Here is an 18,677-nt window from a genome sequence, read left to right as displayed (position 1 = left end):
GAGCCGACCCGACTTAAATCATCACATGTGTCATGTATATAGTATATAAGTATATACCCGTGATCACCGCCCAGGTGATCACGGCCCGATAGTATAGCACAGCAGACGGACAAGAATGTAGGGCCACTGATGGAAATCTAGCATCCTATACTAAGCATGTAGGATTGCAGGTAAAGGTAACAACAGTAGTAGCAAGGATAGGCTATGCATCAGAATAGGATATCGGAAAGCAGTAACATGCTACACTACTCTAATGCAAGCAGTATAGAGAAGTATAGGCGATATCTGGTGATCAAGGGGGGGGGCTTGCCTGGTTGCTCTGGCAAGTAGGAGGGGTCGTCGACTCCGTAGTCGAACTGGGCAGCAGCAGTGTCGGTCTCGTAGTCTACCGGAGAGAAGAGGGGGAAGAAACAGTAAATACAATGCAAACATAAGCATGACGATGCGTGACATGACAATGAGCGGTGCTAGGGGTGTCCTAACGCGACAGTAGGTGGTACCGGTGAAGGGGGGGAACATCCGGGAGGTATTCCCGATGTTTCGCGTTTTCGGACAGACGGACCGGAGGGGGAAAGTTGCTAGTTCGATAGGTTAGGGAGGTGTGGTGGACGAACGGACTGCGTATTTGGATTCGTCTCGTCGTTCTGAGCAACTTTCATATAGAAAACATTTTCATCCGAGTTACGGTTTAAAAGATATGAATTTTCAAAGTTTATTTGAATTTCTGGAATTATTTATATTCAGCAAAAATGAATTATGACGTCAGCATGAGGCAATGCTGACGTCAGCAGGTCAACAGGTCGGCTGACCAGTCAAACCAGACAGGTGGGTCCAGTGGGACCCACATGTCAGCCTCTGTTAGTCTAATATCTATTTAAACTAATCTAACAGTATAATCAGAGGGGTGGGCCCCATATGTCAGTGAGTGTTTAGTTAAACTAATTATTTTTATTTATAAAACATTTTCTTTTTCTTTTTTTTTATATTTTTGCGGCGGGGCCCGCATGTCAGTGACTGGGCCTGCCCAGTCAGCAGTTGACTGGGTCAACCCAGTCAACTGGGGCCCGTGGGGGCCACTGGCAGGGGCACTGGGGTGGCCCCAGGCCAGCCACGCCGGCGGCCGGCGCCGGAGCAACGCCGGCGACCAAACGCACGGCGGCGCGGCTCGGGAGGGGTACGGGTTTCACGTACAGGGGGTCTTCGGGGGCGTGGCTGGGCGCGTTCGACGCGGCTCGGCGTCGCGCGTCCAACGGCGGTGGCCGGAGGGGCTGGAACGGGCGGGGGCGAGCGCTACGAGCTCGCCGGCGGCGAGGTGCTACGGTGTCCGACGGATGCTGCGTTAGAGCGCGCGAACGGCCGAACTAACTACCTAGGCGGGTGCGGCACGACGCGGTCGAGCTAGCGGGCCTACGCCCGTGACCATTTGGTCACCGGAGACCCGCCGGCGGCGAGCTCCGCGGCGCGGCGTTCGGGCGCGCGTGGGGGAGCAGCTACGGAGCGCGGGCGAGCTAACGGAGAGGGGGAGGAGAGGGAGAGGCTCACTGCGAGGCTGTAGGGGGACGGCAGCGTGCTCGGGGAGGCTCGAGGCGGCGAAACGGGGCGGCGATCGACGGCGGCCGTGCGGGGAAGAAGAGCTCGGTGCGGTCGGTGCAGTGGCTCCAAGCTCCAACGGAGAGGCGGAGGTGACGTAGTCGAGGGCGGCGACGGCGTACGACACGGCGAGGTGGCGTTTGGGGCACGGTGGCCGCGGGAACTACGGTGAGCGGCGGCGAGCGCGCTCGGGCAGAGGGGAACGAAGGGGAGAGGGAGGTGGATCTGGCGGGGGAAGAGGCGCAGAGGCCGAGGGACGAGCGGGGGCGAGTGGGAGAGAGGCCCGAGGAGGCGGGGGAGCTGGCGCCCTTATCCTCCCCGTCGCCGGCGAGGGGGTGCGGCGGGGACGGCCACTGTTCGACCCCGGTCGGAGGAACAGGGAAGGGGCGAGGGGGAGAGTGGGCTGGGCCGGGGGTCGGGGGTCGCGGCCCAGTTTGGGCCGGGGGGTCAGTGGGGGGGGAAGGCCTAGTTTGGGCCACGGGTCCAGTGGGGGGGGAGGGGAAGGGCCTTTTCCTTTTTTTCTTTTTCTCTGACTATGTTCTGTGTTCTGTTTTCTTTTTATTTGTTTATTTTCTTTTCTGTTTTATTTCATTTAAAAGTATTTAGGTATTTTATAAAAATGTGTTTTCTCCACCATAATTACCCGTGTATTATTTAGCACCCACCGAACATTTTTGTTTAAATTTTTGAAAACTTTTATTTTCCACTTTTAAATTTAATTGAAGTTTGAACTAGGAGTTTGAAAAGGAAGGTGATTCAAATGTGATCAAGCCCTGTTTAGCAACATGATTAGCTTAATCACAGGGAGTTACTGTAGCATGATTCTCAGGGTGTTACATGCTGTCACTGGGAAAGGACACTTCAAGATTGAACCCAAAGCTAAGCACTTCTCCTATTGCAAGAAAGATCAATCTAGTAGGCCAAACCAAACTGATAATTCGAAGAGACTTGCAAAGATATCAAATCATACATATAAGAATTCAGAGAAGAACCAAATATTGTTCATAGATAATCTTGATCATAAACCCACAATTCATCGGATCTCGACAAACACACTGCAAAAAGTATTACATCGAATAGATCTCCAAGAGAATTGAGAAGAACTTTGTATTGAGATCCAAAGAGAGAGAAGAAGCCATCTAGCTAATAACTATGGACCCGAAGGTCTGTGGTAAACTACTCACGCATCATCGGAGAGGCTATGGTATTGATGTAGAAGCCCCCCGTGATCGATTCCCCCTCCGGCTGAGCGCCAGAAATGGCCCCAAGATGGGATCTCACGGGTACAGAAGGTTGCGGTGGTGGAAAAAGTGTTTCGTGGTGCTCCTGGATGTTTTCAGGGTATAAGAGTATATATAGGTGAAGGAAGTAGGTCGGTGGAGCCACGAGGGGCCCACGAGGGTGGGGGGCGCGCCTACCCCCTGGGCGCGCCCTCCTACCTCGTGGCCGCCTCGTTGCTTCCTTGACGTCCACTCCAAGTCTCCTGGATTGTGTTTGTTCCAAAAACGATCCTCGCAAAGGTTTCATTCCATTTGGACTCCGTTTGATATTCCTTTTCTATGAAACACTGAAATAGGAAAAAAACAGCAATTTGCACTGGGCCTCCGGTTAGTAGGTTAGTCCCAAAAATAATATATAAGTGCATAATAAAGCCCATTAAACATCCAAAACAGATAATATAATAGCATGGAACAATCAAAAATTATAGATACGTTGGAGACGTATCATGTACGGACGCAAGAGATGATGTAGTTTTGCTTATTGAATGCATGCTAATTTGAATACTAATTTATTTTACGATTTGGTTTTGCTTATTGAATGCTCAAATTGGAAAAGTACTCCTACTTTGAATGCTAAAATTGGAGAGCACTATGCAAGGCGTATGCATTTCATTAGTTGATAGCTTATAGGGTTTTTGTTTTTGCTGAAATCTAGGATCCCCTCCATCATCCCCGCCGCCGTCCCCGTCACCGACCCCCCTCCGACCTCGAGGTGAGACCAGCCAAATCTCCATGTCAATATGAGTCCTATAAGATATTTTGAAATGTTTTTGCTCATATTTTCAACCATTGAAATGCAATGGCCATCAAGTTTGAATGCTCATATGATGTAGATAAAAACATGTATATTTCCATTTTGGCAAATTTCAGGCGCTCGATATGTCCTTTTTTAGAAAGATAATTAAATGATATTTCGGGTTGACTTTAAGTCTGTCGAGGCTCCACCATATATGAGAGGACGAAGAATCCCGACTATTGTCATGGGGGTCGTTTCTCTTTCTTCTCCTTGTGCTAGACCTTTGTTATGCACTAGGGGAAGGAGGAGTAACGACCATCACCGACGGTTGCAAATGTCAGAGAGGAATCAGTAAGGGAGAGTCTCCACCATATATGAGAGGATGAAGAATCCTGATTGTTGTCGTGGGGGTAGCTTCTCCTTCGTTCCCGTGTGCTAGACAATTTGGTGTAATGCACTCGGGAACGAAAGGAGGAGCTACCATCACCGACGGTCGAATATATACACCACGTGAGCTGAGAGTTTTCAAGAAAAGACTCGACAGACCGATAGTCAACCCGTGATGAATAATAATGATTTAGTTTAGTTTTTGTAGTACATATATTTAATTGTACAAGTTTAATCTTTGAATTATGAACATAGGAAATGTCATACTCGGACGACGAAAGTCTCCCGGGGGAGTGCTCCTGGTGCAACGACGACCGAGGTCTGTGCGACAGGTGCCCTCACCTGGACGAAGATCGGCGGTTCAGCACTAAGCTCCAGGAGACCTTCGATGTTGAAACGGTACGCAACGATGACAAATGTTTTTTTTGTAATTAAGCACGACTTCAACTATTTTAACATGTAATTTGTATGTTTTACAATTCGACTAGCTTATCCCATGCCATGCAAGACGCTATGTCTTGGAGAGGATGGGTTTTGAAGACCATGAAAGTTTCGAAACAAAGAAAAATCACCTAAGGACCCATCATGATATGGATTTTCAAGTAAATCTGTACAATTCTCAGAGCGTAACCCATTTTGGTTGTCCAAATTGGGAAGCACTTTGCAAGATGTATGGTTTTTATGAGGATATGCTTGTCACCATGGATCTTGGTGATCCTAACATCAAGTAAGACAATATGGACATTTGGGTCCTTGTTGATACGCTTCCAATTCTACCGTTATGTGAGTTTCTCAAACATAGTTATTAGCTAATTTATATTGTTTATTTCAAAATATTTGACATCTTATTTCCATTGACAGCTTATTTTCATTCTTCAAACAATATGCGAAAGATGGTAGACAAAACCCACTACACCGATGGCTTCGAATTAACTTATCTGGAGAAAAATCATCTGATCGCATTTTGTACTGAACTTGAGAATTACAATACCTATTATCATACTCCTCCAAATTATGGTCAATACGTGCCACTAGTGCACGTGTTGAACCACAGTAACTTCCATGGAGACACCCTGATAAGATTTTTTTACTATCACGACATCCGTGCATCTTTTGCATACTTCTAAAACTAGTACATCATTGCTAACTATGAAGTTATTACTATGTTTTTCAACAGAAAATCCCGATGGATTGTGTGCCTCATTTGATGTATCAGAATGGTCGCCTTGATGTTTTGAACATAGAGCCAGGTCATCCTACGAATCTCACCTGTTCATACCAGATTTCTAAAACCGGTGAACGCATGGTAATTAAAGAATGGAAAAAATGTATAGACAGTCGTATGGAGGTTCTTGGAAGCAAAAGGAAGCGAAGCTCAAGAATTGGAGACAGGATGATATCCATTCTCCATAATGGAGAGTCAGGGCCTATATTGCTTTATGCTATTTTACCTTAAAGAGGGTATTTAGGTCCTACCTAATACTCATGATCATGTGCTAAGAACAATTAAGTAGGGTTGGTTCGATGACTATGAGGATAATGATCGTATGACTTGTTATTAATAACGAGTAAAAGTTGTATGATGATGATTAGTAGGAGTTGTTATTATGATGATGCATGATGCGAGCATGAAGTGTTATTACATATCAGTGGGTGAAATGAACATGGATTGGATTGAAGTGAAGGCAACATGTGGTGCATGTCGAAAGTAATACTAATCCAAACTTGACGGCAACATGTGTTGCATGTCGTAAATAGTACTAATCCAAACTTAATCAAGTTAGAATTAGTATTACTTTCGACATGCACCACATGTTGCCTTCACTTCAATCTAAGCCATGTTTAGGCATAGCAGTAGCGCTGGTAAACCAAGCACGGAGATAAGAGAGGACACTTCCCTCTATTAGCTAGCTAACATTCTAAATTAATCCCCCAAAACCCCCTAAACCCACCCCCTTTCAAAAAAAACAAAAACCTCAGCTCCTGCCAGTTGCTGACGCGTGGATGCCTTTTGGTCCCGGTTGGTGCTACCAACCGGGACCAAAGGCCCCCCTGCCTGGGCTCGCCGCAGCGGCCACGTGGAGGCCCATCTGTCCCGGTTGGTACAAGAATCGGGACTAAAGGTATGGGGCTTTAGTACCAACCTTTTTGTCCCGGTTCCTGAACCGGGACAAATAGGCCTCTAGAACCGGGACAAATGGGCCTTTTTCTACTAGTGGGGGCTGGTGTGTGGGCATTTATCAGTTCGCCCACACGCCCGTCTCCTCTCCCACACCAAAAGCTGCCAGTTGCCATGTGTTTTGCAGGGTACATGGCAACTGCCCTAGTGTGCTTGTAACCATATGGCAACTCTCTCTTTTACCTGAACATATCAGTTGCCATGTGTTTTGCAGGGTACATGGTAACTGCCCTAGTGTGCTTGTAAGCAGATGGCAACTCTTTCTTTACCCGAACATGTTATTTTTCCATGTCTCTTTGTAGCGCTACACTGCAACTGCCTAGTGTTAGTAGGTGGTAACTCTTAAAGTTTTCAAATCATGCCAACTGTAGTAAACAGACCATACATGGCAACTATCTAGTGTTAGTAAATGGCAACCCCTAAAGTTTTCAAATCATGGCAACTATAGTAAATCAAACCATACATGGCAATAGCTGCAGCTGTCCAAAAATGGCATCTGGCACTTGACCTGAGATGGCAACTGTAGTTGAGCAACCATGGCAACTGTAGTTGTCCGACATGGCAACTATGGTTCAGCGACATGGCAACTACAGTTAAACGAACATGGAAGAGGGTCCGGACCATGGCAACTGCGGGGCACGTGGTGACTGTCACGCGAGGCGTGCGGGACCATGAGGTAGGAGGCCTGACGTACGAGCGTGTGGGCATTATCTATTTCGCCCACACGTAGGCATGAGAGGGACCGCGAGAAAAAAAGACGTGTGTGCATTACTTGTTTTGCCCACACGTAGGCGTGTGGACTGATACTGTTAAGCACCACACAAAACGTGTGGGCAGACCCCTTAACGCCCACACGTGTGGCAGTTATCATCGTCCTTTATTTTTCCCAAACGCTTGCCCTAATTTAATCTCTTCCCAAGAGGATTGGAGAGGCTTGAAAAGAATTGGGAAGGAATTTAACTTGCAGGGGATTTAATCCTCACAATCCCCTTTAATCCCCCTCAAACCCAATGCAATCGTACAAAGGCATAATACGGTTTTTACCAACCGGGTTTGCGGGTTGCCTGTACGCAGACTAGCAGTTGATCGACTCTTTCGGAATTTTTGTTCCAAATCAACAATCTGCGGATCGAAATGCATCCGAAAGCGACATGCTGGCATATATATACAGAAATTTACATATCTCATCACCAGTTGAGCCATGACCGACTACTACTCCGCAAGGTCAAAGAACAGGCAAGAAATTACAAGGTACACCAACATCTCTAGGACAGCCAAACATCAGAAGCAGAGTACTTGCTTTTAGCTAACCAAGTTATTGGGCCAGTAACCGGACCGGAGTATGTACAAGAAGCAGCCTCACTTGAGTTCAGAGCTCAAAGCATGAGCTAAGCTCGATCCGCCCATGATCAGCGCGCGAGCAGAACGGGGACGGCGTGCGCGGGCGGCGGCGGCGGCGGCACGGGCGGCGAGGGGGAGGCGAAGGGGAGGGTGCGGAGGACGACGAACCGCACGCGGCGCGGCAGGATGCGCAGCGGCGCCGCGGACAGCAGCCGCTCCAGGGCGCGCGCCACCGCCGCCGTGTACTCCTCCAGCAGCTCCGCCATGACCGCCACGAGGATCATGCCGATCCGATGTCGACCCTTCGCCCTCTGCTCTGCTTTGTTTGGTGTGACAGCGGTGATGGTTTGTTTGGGTTCTGCTGAGCGTTGCGGCTGCTTGGAGGAAGGGAGAGGCTGGTTGTTGGGTCGGAGTTTCCGGAAGCGGGTGGCTTCGCCGCGGATAGTTTTGCTCGACCTTTTCGTTTCGGATAGAGGTTTAGTGTCGGTCTTATCCATTGCAACCGCTGTGGGGCTGATCTTTTGGCTGCTGGGGCGCCGAGGCCAAAGGACTCTTTTGGCCAGCGCGCTCGGTACGCACCAAAATTTAATCCCTTGATTTTAACTGTCCGGTCTGATAATTGATGTCTCTCCCCTGGTTTAGTTGTGAGACATGGTAATTAATCTTGAGAACCACTTTCTCTCTCCTAATTTAATTGTAGGCATGGTAGTTAGAGGGTGTTTGATACGTTTTAGTCTCATGACTGAAAGTAGTGGGACTAAAACTTTCTAGCCTCACCCATGCTTGGATCCAAATACTAAAGAGACTAAAATCAAGTTAATGAGCATTTATTATCCTCTAAACCCTCCAATTCAGAACTCGCCTGTGTTAAAGGAGAGAAGTTAAATGAGGAGAGAGGACTAATCCACATTTTAGTAGGGGTACCCCTGACTAAAAAAATTTAGTCTCAAGACTAGTTTTAGCCCCTCTTTAGTCAGGGGCGCTTGGAACTTTAGCCTCTTAAAGAGACTATTTTTAGTCAGACTAAAATAAGTCCCTTGGATCCAAGCACCCTCTTAGTGATCTGTATCTTCTACTCTAAGATGGCACGCGAACAGTGGCGGAGGTAGGAATAATTTTTAAGTGTGACGGAGTTTATTAAAAGAAAAATATCTATGTTTAACTCAACTGTGTAAGAGCTTACTAATAGAATACTACACCCTCCATTCCAAAATATAGTGCGCCCGCGCTTCTCGAGGTCGAACTTTGACCATAAATTTAACGAACGAGACCGACTGCGGCGGGTGAAAAAATTACATAATTAAAAACTTCTTTCGAATACGAATTCACTAATATAATTTTTTCTCCCGCCGCAATCAGTCTTGGTAGTTAAATTTACGGTCAAAGTTGAAGCACGGAGATAGAGGAAGCACTACATTGTGGAATGGAGGGAGTAGTATATATTACTTGGTGTCAACAAATAAAACCAAAATCCAAAACGTAAGTATGGGCACTCTAAATACCTCACTTGTTGAAAATTACATGGATGATGGATTGCCGATGTGTGATCTATATTAACTAGACGTGCATAAAGGTGACCTATAAAACGTAAGAACTATAGATAAATCATGAATTAGTAACTAGTAGGATATGGTAGGAAGCACATTATGCAAGTGACATGGTTAGGAAGAATCCATACACATGATGAAAATCAATTTTTCTTTCCTCCTTCACAAGAAAAGCTCGCCGGCGGTCCGCCCCATCTTCGATGGCCTCTAGGCCATGGAGGTGCCGAGGATCTCGGCCTCTCGCCGGTGGGAGGGACCCCGTTCCCGTTCTTGTTAGATTCATCGTCTAGGTTGGGGCTGTGTGGCTGCGACGATGTCCCTTAGTAGGAACAATGTCTCCCACGTTCTATCCCCGTCCCGATGGTGCGTCTAGCATCGTCGGAGGGCGTTTGGGGGTTTGTCTCCGTCGTATCTCACAGGATTCGGTCGGTGTTGGTCTTTGATGGATCTGTTGGATCCGGCATTTGTTCGTCTTCGTTTGGGTGTTTACAAGTTGACCCTTATGATTTCTGACTTTCTTCATCGGCGATGGTTGCTTCTCTGGTGTGCTGGTCTTATGGGGCCTTAGCACGATGACTTCCCGACTGTCTACTACAACAAGGTTTGTTCGGCTCCAGTGAGGGAGGGGCGATGACGGCGGCACCTTCGGCTCACTCCAGTGCTTGCAGTCGCCGCTAGGTGATCCACGGACATGGTTGTAACTTATATGGACATGGCTAGTGGGCGCACGGGCGCTCGTTGACGCCCTCCAGCGCATCGCCGTATATGGCATGTACTTATACGTGCCACTGGAAAAGGAAATTATTAGTATTCACATGCAGAGACATGCGTCTGACACACGACATGGAAATCAATAATTAATGCGTTCACACTAGGCAACGGCCGTAGGTACATGCTAATCCATTTTTGCATTAAATGTCGTTTCACAAAATTGAAAAAGTTAAAACTTTTGAATGGATCCTCGGAATTGCAATCTGTTTTCACGGTTAGGTTTCTTACGACGAGATCTTCAAAACTAGATCCCATATGGATATGTTTCCATGAATATATTTTTAGAGCAACTTTGAAACTAGATGAGGCAACTTGAGTGTTAAATAGAAGCAAGTTGTCTTGCACAATGTGTACTAGTGAATTTACCTAGCAAGTACTTCGTAGCTAATTTAGAAACTTTGGTAGACAACTTTTCATCATATATAAGCAACTGAGCATCGTCGGTGGAAGATTTGGCAGAGGAAAAAAAAGCAACTACCCTAGCAAAACCAAGCAATTGTGGTAGCAAAACCAAGCAACTCCCCCTAGCATCTATTTTAGGCAGAGGAAAAATGTATGAGCAACTTGAATAGCCTTTTATGGACAAATATTTGATCTACTCTTCCCTCTCATCCACCTTCTTGTATGTTGTAGCAGAAGACCAAAGCAACTCAATTACAAAGAAACGCAAAAAGTGAGAAATTGTTCTAGCAGAAACAAGCAGAGGTTCCTAGCATTACTACTTAGATTGTCTATTTTACGCAGAAAAAACATATGAGCAAGTTGAATAACCTTTGTGGACAACTATCCTACCCCCTCCCCCATGTAACTTCTTATCTGTTCTAGCAAAAATCCAAACAACTCAACATACAAGGACACAAAATGCAAAACTGTTCTAGCAAAAAAAAACAAGCAACTTCCCTAGCAAAAAAAAGCAATTGTCCTAGCAAAACCAAGCAACTCCCCTAGCATCTACTTTAGGCAGATGAAAAATGTATGAGCAACTTGAATAGCCAAATGTTCGATCTACTCCCCCCCCCCCTCTCACCCACCTTCTCGTATGTTGTAGCAGAAGACCAAAGCAACTCAATTACAAAGAAAGGCAAAAAGTAAGAAATTGTTCTAGCAGAAACAAGCAAATGTCCCTAACATTACTGCTTAGATTGTCTATTTTACGCAGAAAAAACAAATGAGCAAGTTAAGTTGTTTTGTTCATCTAGCATCAGAGTTGCTCATGTTTAACACTAAAATTGCTTCATCTAGCATCAAAGTTGCTTTTAAAAAAAATCATCAAAACATATTCATATGGGATCTAGTTTTGAAGAGCTCGTCACGAGAAACCCAGCGGTGAAAACGGTTTTGTGTTCTGACACTCGGTTCAAAAGTTGTAGCTTTTTAAAAAAATGAAACAGAATACATAGATGACGTCGGCACATGCATGCGCATGGGTATTCTTTACACTACCCACCGGATAATGCGTTTGTTCCGGACAGCGACCTACTTTTTTGTCATCTAGCGCGTGCGCTCGCATTGTCCAAATAGCGCAGCTGCGTGTTTAAGTATTTAGGAACTTTTATTACCTCTGTGGTTCTTTATACTGCTATGATTGAAGATAAATAGATTGAAAGTTTCTCACACACAAAAAAACTTGGCAATGGCATTCTTCTACATTTGTTTTGAAATTCTTTCTTAAGTTCAGCAATATCAATCTAGTTGACTACTTCCAAAGGTAGAGTTAGACTCGAGCTCCTAGTGCGGCTGACTTTAGCAAAACATACTCTTTAAGTCTATATAGAAAAAAAAGAACAAGAAAAACTAATTGGTTAGTCATTCAACAAAAAGAGTAGTTTCACTAGAAAAAATGAATAACTTTTCATTCACACGATTCGAGCAAATAACATGACAATTGAGCAGGTGCGCTTAAGGGGGAAGAAGCACAATTACATACCTCTTCTTCTTCGGAGCCATATGCAAAACCTCGCGGAGTCGCCGAGTCACCGCCTCACCAATCACGGCTTCGCGGAATCCATGTCACCAGTTGGCGCTGTGCCGGTCACTGGTTGTGCGTCGATGGCCTCCCGGTGGCTACTCCAACATGTCGAGCGCCCGTGCCCTAAACCCCTTTCCCCTGCCGCCTCACCATCTCGCGAACGAGTAGTCAGCGGAACAGCTGAGCAGTCGTGAATCGTGATGGACCGTGCCCTAGTTTAACGATACCTGAATTCTTCTTAGTGCACGCGCACTTTTTCGTCGTCCCGAGCGGCCGGCTCGTGACCGCACGATCCCGCCCCGAACGGTCCAGGTGTTTTGTCGTTATCCACCCGTATCCACACCCTTCTTCCCTATTCCCCCGCGTCGTCCGCCGCGGTCACCCACACCTCGCGCCGGCCGCCTCTGCTCCAACTTGCGCCGCCCGCCGTTAACCCACCTCTCGAGCGCGGCGGCACCGCTGCCGGTGGACACCGCGGCGTATCCATCCTGTTGGACCCCGTGCTCCTTGATGGGATCGGGTCCTGCTAGCTGAGATCCGCTTCGTTGTGGGATTGGCTCAACGGAGCCATGCCGATGCAGGCTACAGGAGCTGCGGTGACGAAGAACAGCCACAGGAGAAGAAGAAGGGCTAGCCGAGTGGGATGAAGGTGCTCGCCGACAGCAACTGAAGTGGCGCTCAGTCTGCATCCTCGCGGAAGTGCGGCACCAACCGCAACTACCGTGCTCCACAGTGTGACGGCAAAAGGTGCAGCAACGACGGCCACGGTCGATGAACGACGAGGATGCCCTCCGGCTCAGCAGTGGGCGAGCAAAGGAGTGTCGCTTGATCCCCAGAGCGGTTGTTTTCTCCGTTTAGAACCAGCAGCAAACGAATCGATTGATTCGTAACCACACAACGATGAGGAACCTTATCTTTTGGTTCCTTTTGCATTTTCGTCCTCTGTTGTTTGGATCCACAAGTGACCAAACTTCAGCATTATTGCACAAGTTTCAGCTTTCTTCTCCTCTTCCCTTCAGGGTTCATGGTGTGTAGCTGTTGGGAAATGCGAATAATTTTTGTTGGCATCCACAGTAGTTGTAGTTGCACACATGGTAGTCCTAGTTGAGACATGCATGGCCACAGAGTTGCACAATCTAGTCCGCATAGTTGCATGTGAATTGTCATGGCTTGTAATGTAATCTAGTTGCACATACATTGATATTTAGTTGGCTTGTAATGTAGTCTAGTTGCACACACATTAATGTTTAGTTGGCAGGAAGACTAGTTGCACACACATATGCTCAGTTGGCTTGTAATCTAGTCTGGTTGCACATACATTGATGTTTAGTTGGCAGAACACTAGTTGCACACACATATGCGCAGTTGACACGACAATGTAATCTAGATGCACACACATTGATATTTAGTTGGCAGGACTAGTTACACATATATGCTCAGTTGGCGCGGCAATGTAGTCTGGTTGCACACACATTAATATTTAGTTGGCCGGGCTATTGGCACACACATATGCTCAGTTGGCGCGGCAATGTAGTCTAGTTGCACACACATTGATGTTTAGTTGGCAGGACTATTGGCACACACATATGCTCAGTTGGCGCGACAATGTGCACTTCTCTGCACTGCTCAGTTGGCACGGCAAGGAGGTAGTTTTGGGGTGGAGGTCTCATAGAGGAAAATTGCATGTTTATGGTGTACGAGAAAAGTTGAACATCCCTGTCAGGTAGTTGCACATCGACGGCTAGCCAGTTGAAATTGCACGAAAAAAATTCGTTGAAACATACTTATGTGGGATCTAGTTTTGAAGAGCACGACGCGAGGGTTCCAACGGTGAAAGCAGATCTTATTTTCGATGTTCCGTTCAAAAGTTATATCTTTTTAAAAGAAGTTGAACTTAAAAATAAATGATAGCTATGAGGAAGACCACGTGATAGTGTAAATGCCAACTAGTGATGAGTACATGGTGCTAGATGCACATGCATGTACGTGGGGACCAGCAGAGTAGCCTGTCAGGTGAAAAGGAAGGCCACAAAAACTGCAAAGAAATAACGCGCTATGGGATTTCCTAATCGGGAAGAAGGGGACAGGAAATTTCCTAAAAAGGTGGGCTGCCCGGAAGCGCTAATGGGCAAACAGCCGCCGGCTAGACACGTCCTTAACGATATGTGGACAGCCCATGGCATGACCCATCACTCCAACGGCAGCAACCAAATTAATCCAGGAGGAGGCACACCTCAGCCCAAAACATAAAAAATATGCTTGGCTCTATTATATATACATAGTATATTAGTATTTGTAAGGCAGCTTAGGTATGGCGTTGGCCAAACCTCACCATATTGCTAGCTTCGCCCCTGCACACAAATGTTTGTCAAGATCCAAAACAGAAGAAATCTACCTCAAGAGAAGTGGTTGTTTCCTCTTTGTTGGCAAGCAGCTTGAGGATGGCAGCACTCTGGCTGACTACAGCATTCAAAACTCAAAAGTTGTTTATCACATTCCGTATTTCATCAACATGGTGGTATGCAGATATTCGTCAAGACTTGACCTCAAGATGCAGATCTTTGTGGAGACCTTCACTAACAAAACCATCACTCGTGACGGGGAGTTCTCTGACACCATTGACAACGGCAAGGCCAAGATTGCCCTACAAGACTATGGCGCATGCCTGAGGGCTTGTGCGGCTTTGACAAGACTATGACGCGAGATTGATTCAAGATGAAGTACGCATGAGATGTTGGAGTTGATGTGCGCGAGGTGGCACGTACAACCACCATTGAGTTATGTTGAAGGTGGAGCTGGAGTCTAGCGGAAGACTTCACTCTGAGCTGATGGAGGGGCTACGACATAAGTCGATGGAGAGTCAAAGCCTATTTTGACGGGTAAGCGAGAGACACGTGGATCGGACTGGGTAACAGTGGTCTGATGGAGACGCGATACATTATCGATGGTTCTCTGCAGTGGGGGTTGAGGCAGTGTGGGCAAGCTACCCAGGAGACTCGACCAGGACAACAGAGGCTCAATGCAGTGATAGTGGCAAGGCATGCGGTAAGCCCAGGACACAACGATAGACCAAGGCACTAGTGGTCAGACATATGCTCAGACAAAGTGTGCAAGAGGGTGCTGAAGCAGTGTTGACAAGTACCAGGTTTAAGTTGGTGACTGGTCTATCCGTGCCCATTGATGGACGAAAGTTGACCATGAAGAATCTGAGAAAGTGGCAGAAAGTCTGAAATTGTCAAAAGCTGAAAGAGTACATAGCCATATATTCCATGTTGTTCGATGCACATGGAAAAGTGTGGATGAAAAGTACAGAAGGAAGTGGAGTGCTATAACGGTGCGCCATGTCAAAGACTATCCAAAAGGGGTGAAACAACTATGAATTTGACTCCGGATGATATGGGGCGATGGTGAAATTCCTTGAAGTTTTAGACGGCAGACAAGAAAGAGTTAGGATGTTGAGTTCGAGTAACTCTAATATTTGGCGTCTTCAATATTTGAGTTGTTCATTTTCATACAGACAATGATCGGTGTGTGATGACATTGAACCGATACTTCGGAAGTTGGGAGCGCAAACTAGAGTAATTTTGCTCGAGTCTGGTGATGGTGTCATATCGATGAACCTCGTTAACAAATCTCGCTGTCGTGCTCGTGTGATTGCTTGGTCCTCGGTAGATCAACTATGTGCCTTGGATTTATTCTATGATTCAGCGGCACCAGGAGCCGGTGGGGGTCGCGGAGATCCATTTCGAGTTGTTCGACTTCCCATCGGAGCGGATTTGGGAAGAGGAGAGGTGACGGTGTAGGGTTTACATCCGCAGCCGGCGGGCTTAAATAGCTGGGGCAGGCGGATCGACTCTGCCTCAGTGCAAGCACTGGCAGGAGTAGGCTTCTTGGTCAACGCACTGGTGTGAATGTCAGGCAGGAGGCTAGCCTATCAGCAGGCATTAATGCGTGTACGGAAAAGTCTTGTCGTCGCATCCAATCTTGACCACTCTGACCAGCATGAATAGCACCAATGCAAGAGCAGAGGGAGGGTTCTAGACGGAGCAGAGCAAGGGTTTTCAACATGGGCCCATGTTGTCAGAGACGTACATGGCGGATGTCCGGACACTTATAACCCTCCTCTATATTTATTTCCAGTTTATGGGATTTTGGATACCTAGACGAATTCGAACAAATTTATGACCACAGTTGAACGGTAAAAAAAAAGTTTGGACTGATATTTTGAGAGGGTTTGATGATCCGCATTGAAGTTGCCTAAGGGCCAACTAGATAAATATACGCAGAAAAGGGAACAATTGTCTTACCTTTTTCCACGAGGGAGAAGGGGCACATTAATTAACCTGGACAAGAATGATCCAGTTCACAAAGCTTTACAGCCCAGTCAGGCCAGACCGCAGCCAGACAACATTTTGAATTTTTTTTTTTTGCGAATAACAGTTTGAATAGTTGACTTACCGGGCGTCACCAATTGCCGCGTGTCACCCATCCATGGACGACATGATCGTGTACAAAAAGATGCGAGATGACCGGTGTCCAAATAGGTGGTGTGCTGTAATAGTAAGGACTAAATGGACAGCTTACCCAAAGCGGAAAGGAGGAAATGACTAATCGTTGTTCTCATGTCCAATGATGTACTCTTTCAACTGCCAAAACATCTTATATTTAGAAACAAAGCTAGTAGTTGTGCACTTTCCCAACCGGACCCCAAGTTCATGCTCTTGTGACTCTTCCATCCGGGGAGAAGAACCACCTGGTGTAGAAACAGTAGCAGCGCCAGAATGTCTACTGTAGTTTGCATGGCGTGCACGTTAATTTTTTATTTTTTTTGGAAGGGATTGGGTGCCTTAATTGGTTTTGGGGCTATCTGGCACGATATGGTTAGTTGAGTGGTATATATAGAAAAAAAACATGTGATCGCATAATGCTACAACATGTACCATATTCCATTTTATAATTAGTAGTTGGTAGTTGGTAGCAATAGAATCAGTTGCTATATCTAAGACCGGTCTCTCCTCACATTCACACGCATAGAAACACATGTTTGAGATTCGACACCATGAGTTCATCAGGAATTTGCAAGCACCTCAAATATGTCTACAAGCTGGTGGTAGACAACTTCCTAGCCATCATGACCATACCAATGGCCGCATCCACCGTGGTTGTGGCGGGAAGGCTCGGGCCCGACGAGGTCGTGGGTCGGCTCCGAGCCCTTACGCCGGCGCACCTCTTCTTGTTCGGCTTCCTCCTTGTCTCCGCACTCACCATGTATCTAATATCGCGGCCGCGGAAGGTGTACCTCGTCGACTACGCCTGCTTCCATGGCACTCATCACTACCGCATCCCATTTGCGTCATTCGTGGAGCACGCACGCGAAGTACCCACTTTCAACGAGGGGAGCATCCGCTTCATGTCACGGCTTCTCCAGAGCTCGGGCCTCGGGGAGGAGACATGCGGACCCACGCCGGCCCTTTACATCCCCCCGCACAAGTACTGCACGCTGGACGCCGCCCGCGAGGAGGCGGAGCTCGTCGTCTTCTCGGCCATGGATGAACTGTTCTCCAAGACGAACGTCCCTCTTGACGCCATCGACATACTCGTCGTCAACTGCAGCTGCTTCAACCCCACGCCGTCCTTCACCGACATGATCGTAAACAAGTACAAGCTGCGAGGCGACATCCGCAGCGTGCACCTATCCGGGATGGGGTGCAGCGCCGGGCTGATATCGGTAGAGCTCGCGAGGAACCTCCTGCGGGCGGCGCCCCGAGGCGCACGGGCGTTGGTCGTGTCCACGGAGACCCTGTCGCCCCACCTCTACGTCGGGAACGAGCGGCCCATGCTGCTGCCGTACTGCCTGTTCCGCATGGGCGGGGCGGCCGTGCTGCTGTCCACGTCCGCCGCAAATGCCCGGTTCCGGCTCACGGCCACCGTGCGCACGACCACCGCGGCGGATGATAAGTCCTACCGGTCCATATACCAGGAGGAGGATGGCAAGGGGAACAAGGGTGCCGGTCTCTCCATGGACCTTATCGCCGTCGCCGGTCGCACTCTGAAAGCCAACATCACCGCCATTGCGCCCATCGTCCTCCCGATCTCTGAGCAGCTTTTGTTTGCGATGTCTTTCGTGGCACAAAAACTGTCCAGCGGGCGTGTTAGGTTGTACGTCCCCAACTTCCTCACGGCGTTTGAGCATTTTTGCATACACGCCGGTGGGTCAGCGGTCATCGACGAGGTTCAACGCAGCCTCGGCCTGTCGGACAAGCACGTCGAGCCATCACGAATGACGCTGCACCGCTTCGGAAACATATCCAGCAGCTCAGTTTGGTATGAGCTAGCATATATCGAGGCCAAGGGCCGTATGCATGACGGTGATCGCGTATGGATGATCGGGTTTGGCTCTGGCTTCAAATGCAACAGTGCGGTGTGGGAGTGCATCGTCCCAGCCCCCAACAGCAATGGACCATGGGCTGGGTGCATCCACCGCTATCCAGTGCTGATTAAGTCTCCAAAAGCAAAGCCGCGGCAATAAGTAGTGGAGACACTGGTAAATTGGATATTCTTAATGTGTGTGCATGTGATTGAATTCATGCTCCAACCAATATTTACAAAGTTTAAACTCGACAGACAATATATTTCAACATGTGTTTTGTAAAAGATAATGACTCACTGGTGTTGTCATTTTTGCTTCATTTTGGTGATTTACATATAAAGCCGGATGAATGTCTTTCTCCAAAAAATAGTGGATACACTTGAAACAGGCACTCAAGAGGTAAAGCCATCGTTTGCTTATAACTAGCAAAAGGGCCCGTTCGTTGCAATGGGATAATAAAATCGTGGTCTTCAAATCAAGTTTCAAATACTCGCACTCCATGTATAT

At 47.5% G+C, this 18,677-nt stretch overlaps 1 protein-coding gene and 1 pseudogene across 1 annotated transcript; one reads left to right on the top strand and one right to left on the bottom strand.

The window, feature by feature from the left end:
• Positions 1-7,307: 7,307 nt before the first annotated feature.
• On the bottom strand, positions 7,308-7,988 carry LOC123075374 (uncharacterized; annotated as a pseudogene).
• An 8,867-nt stretch (positions 7,989-16,855) lies between these two features.
• On the top strand, positions 16,856-18,454 carry LOC123075373 (3-ketoacyl-CoA synthase 5-like). Its single transcript, XM_044497997.1, has one exon. It carries the CDS (start codon positions 16,860-16,862, stop codon positions 18,327-18,329), a length of 1,470 nt encoding a protein of 489 aa, XP_044353932.1. The 5' UTR covers positions 16,856-16,859; the 3' UTR covers positions 18,330-18,454.
• The last annotated feature ends 223 nt before the right edge of the window (positions 18,455-18,677 follow it).

Source organism: Triticum aestivum, chromosome 3D, assembly GCF_018294505.1.
Source record: "Triticum aestivum cultivar Chinese Spring chromosome 3D, IWGSC CS RefSeq v2.1, whole genome shotgun sequence".
Taxonomy (NCBI): domain Eukaryota; kingdom Viridiplantae; phylum Streptophyta; class Magnoliopsida; order Poales; family Poaceae; genus Triticum; species Triticum aestivum.
This window is presented reverse-complemented; position numbering and strand designations above follow the sequence as displayed.

Bases quoted from the DNA above. Each gene is read 5' to 3' on its own strand.
- LOC123075373 (XM_044497997.1), top strand. From the start codon at position 16,860: ATGAGTTCATCAGGAATTTGCAAGCACCTCAAATATGTCTACAAGCTG.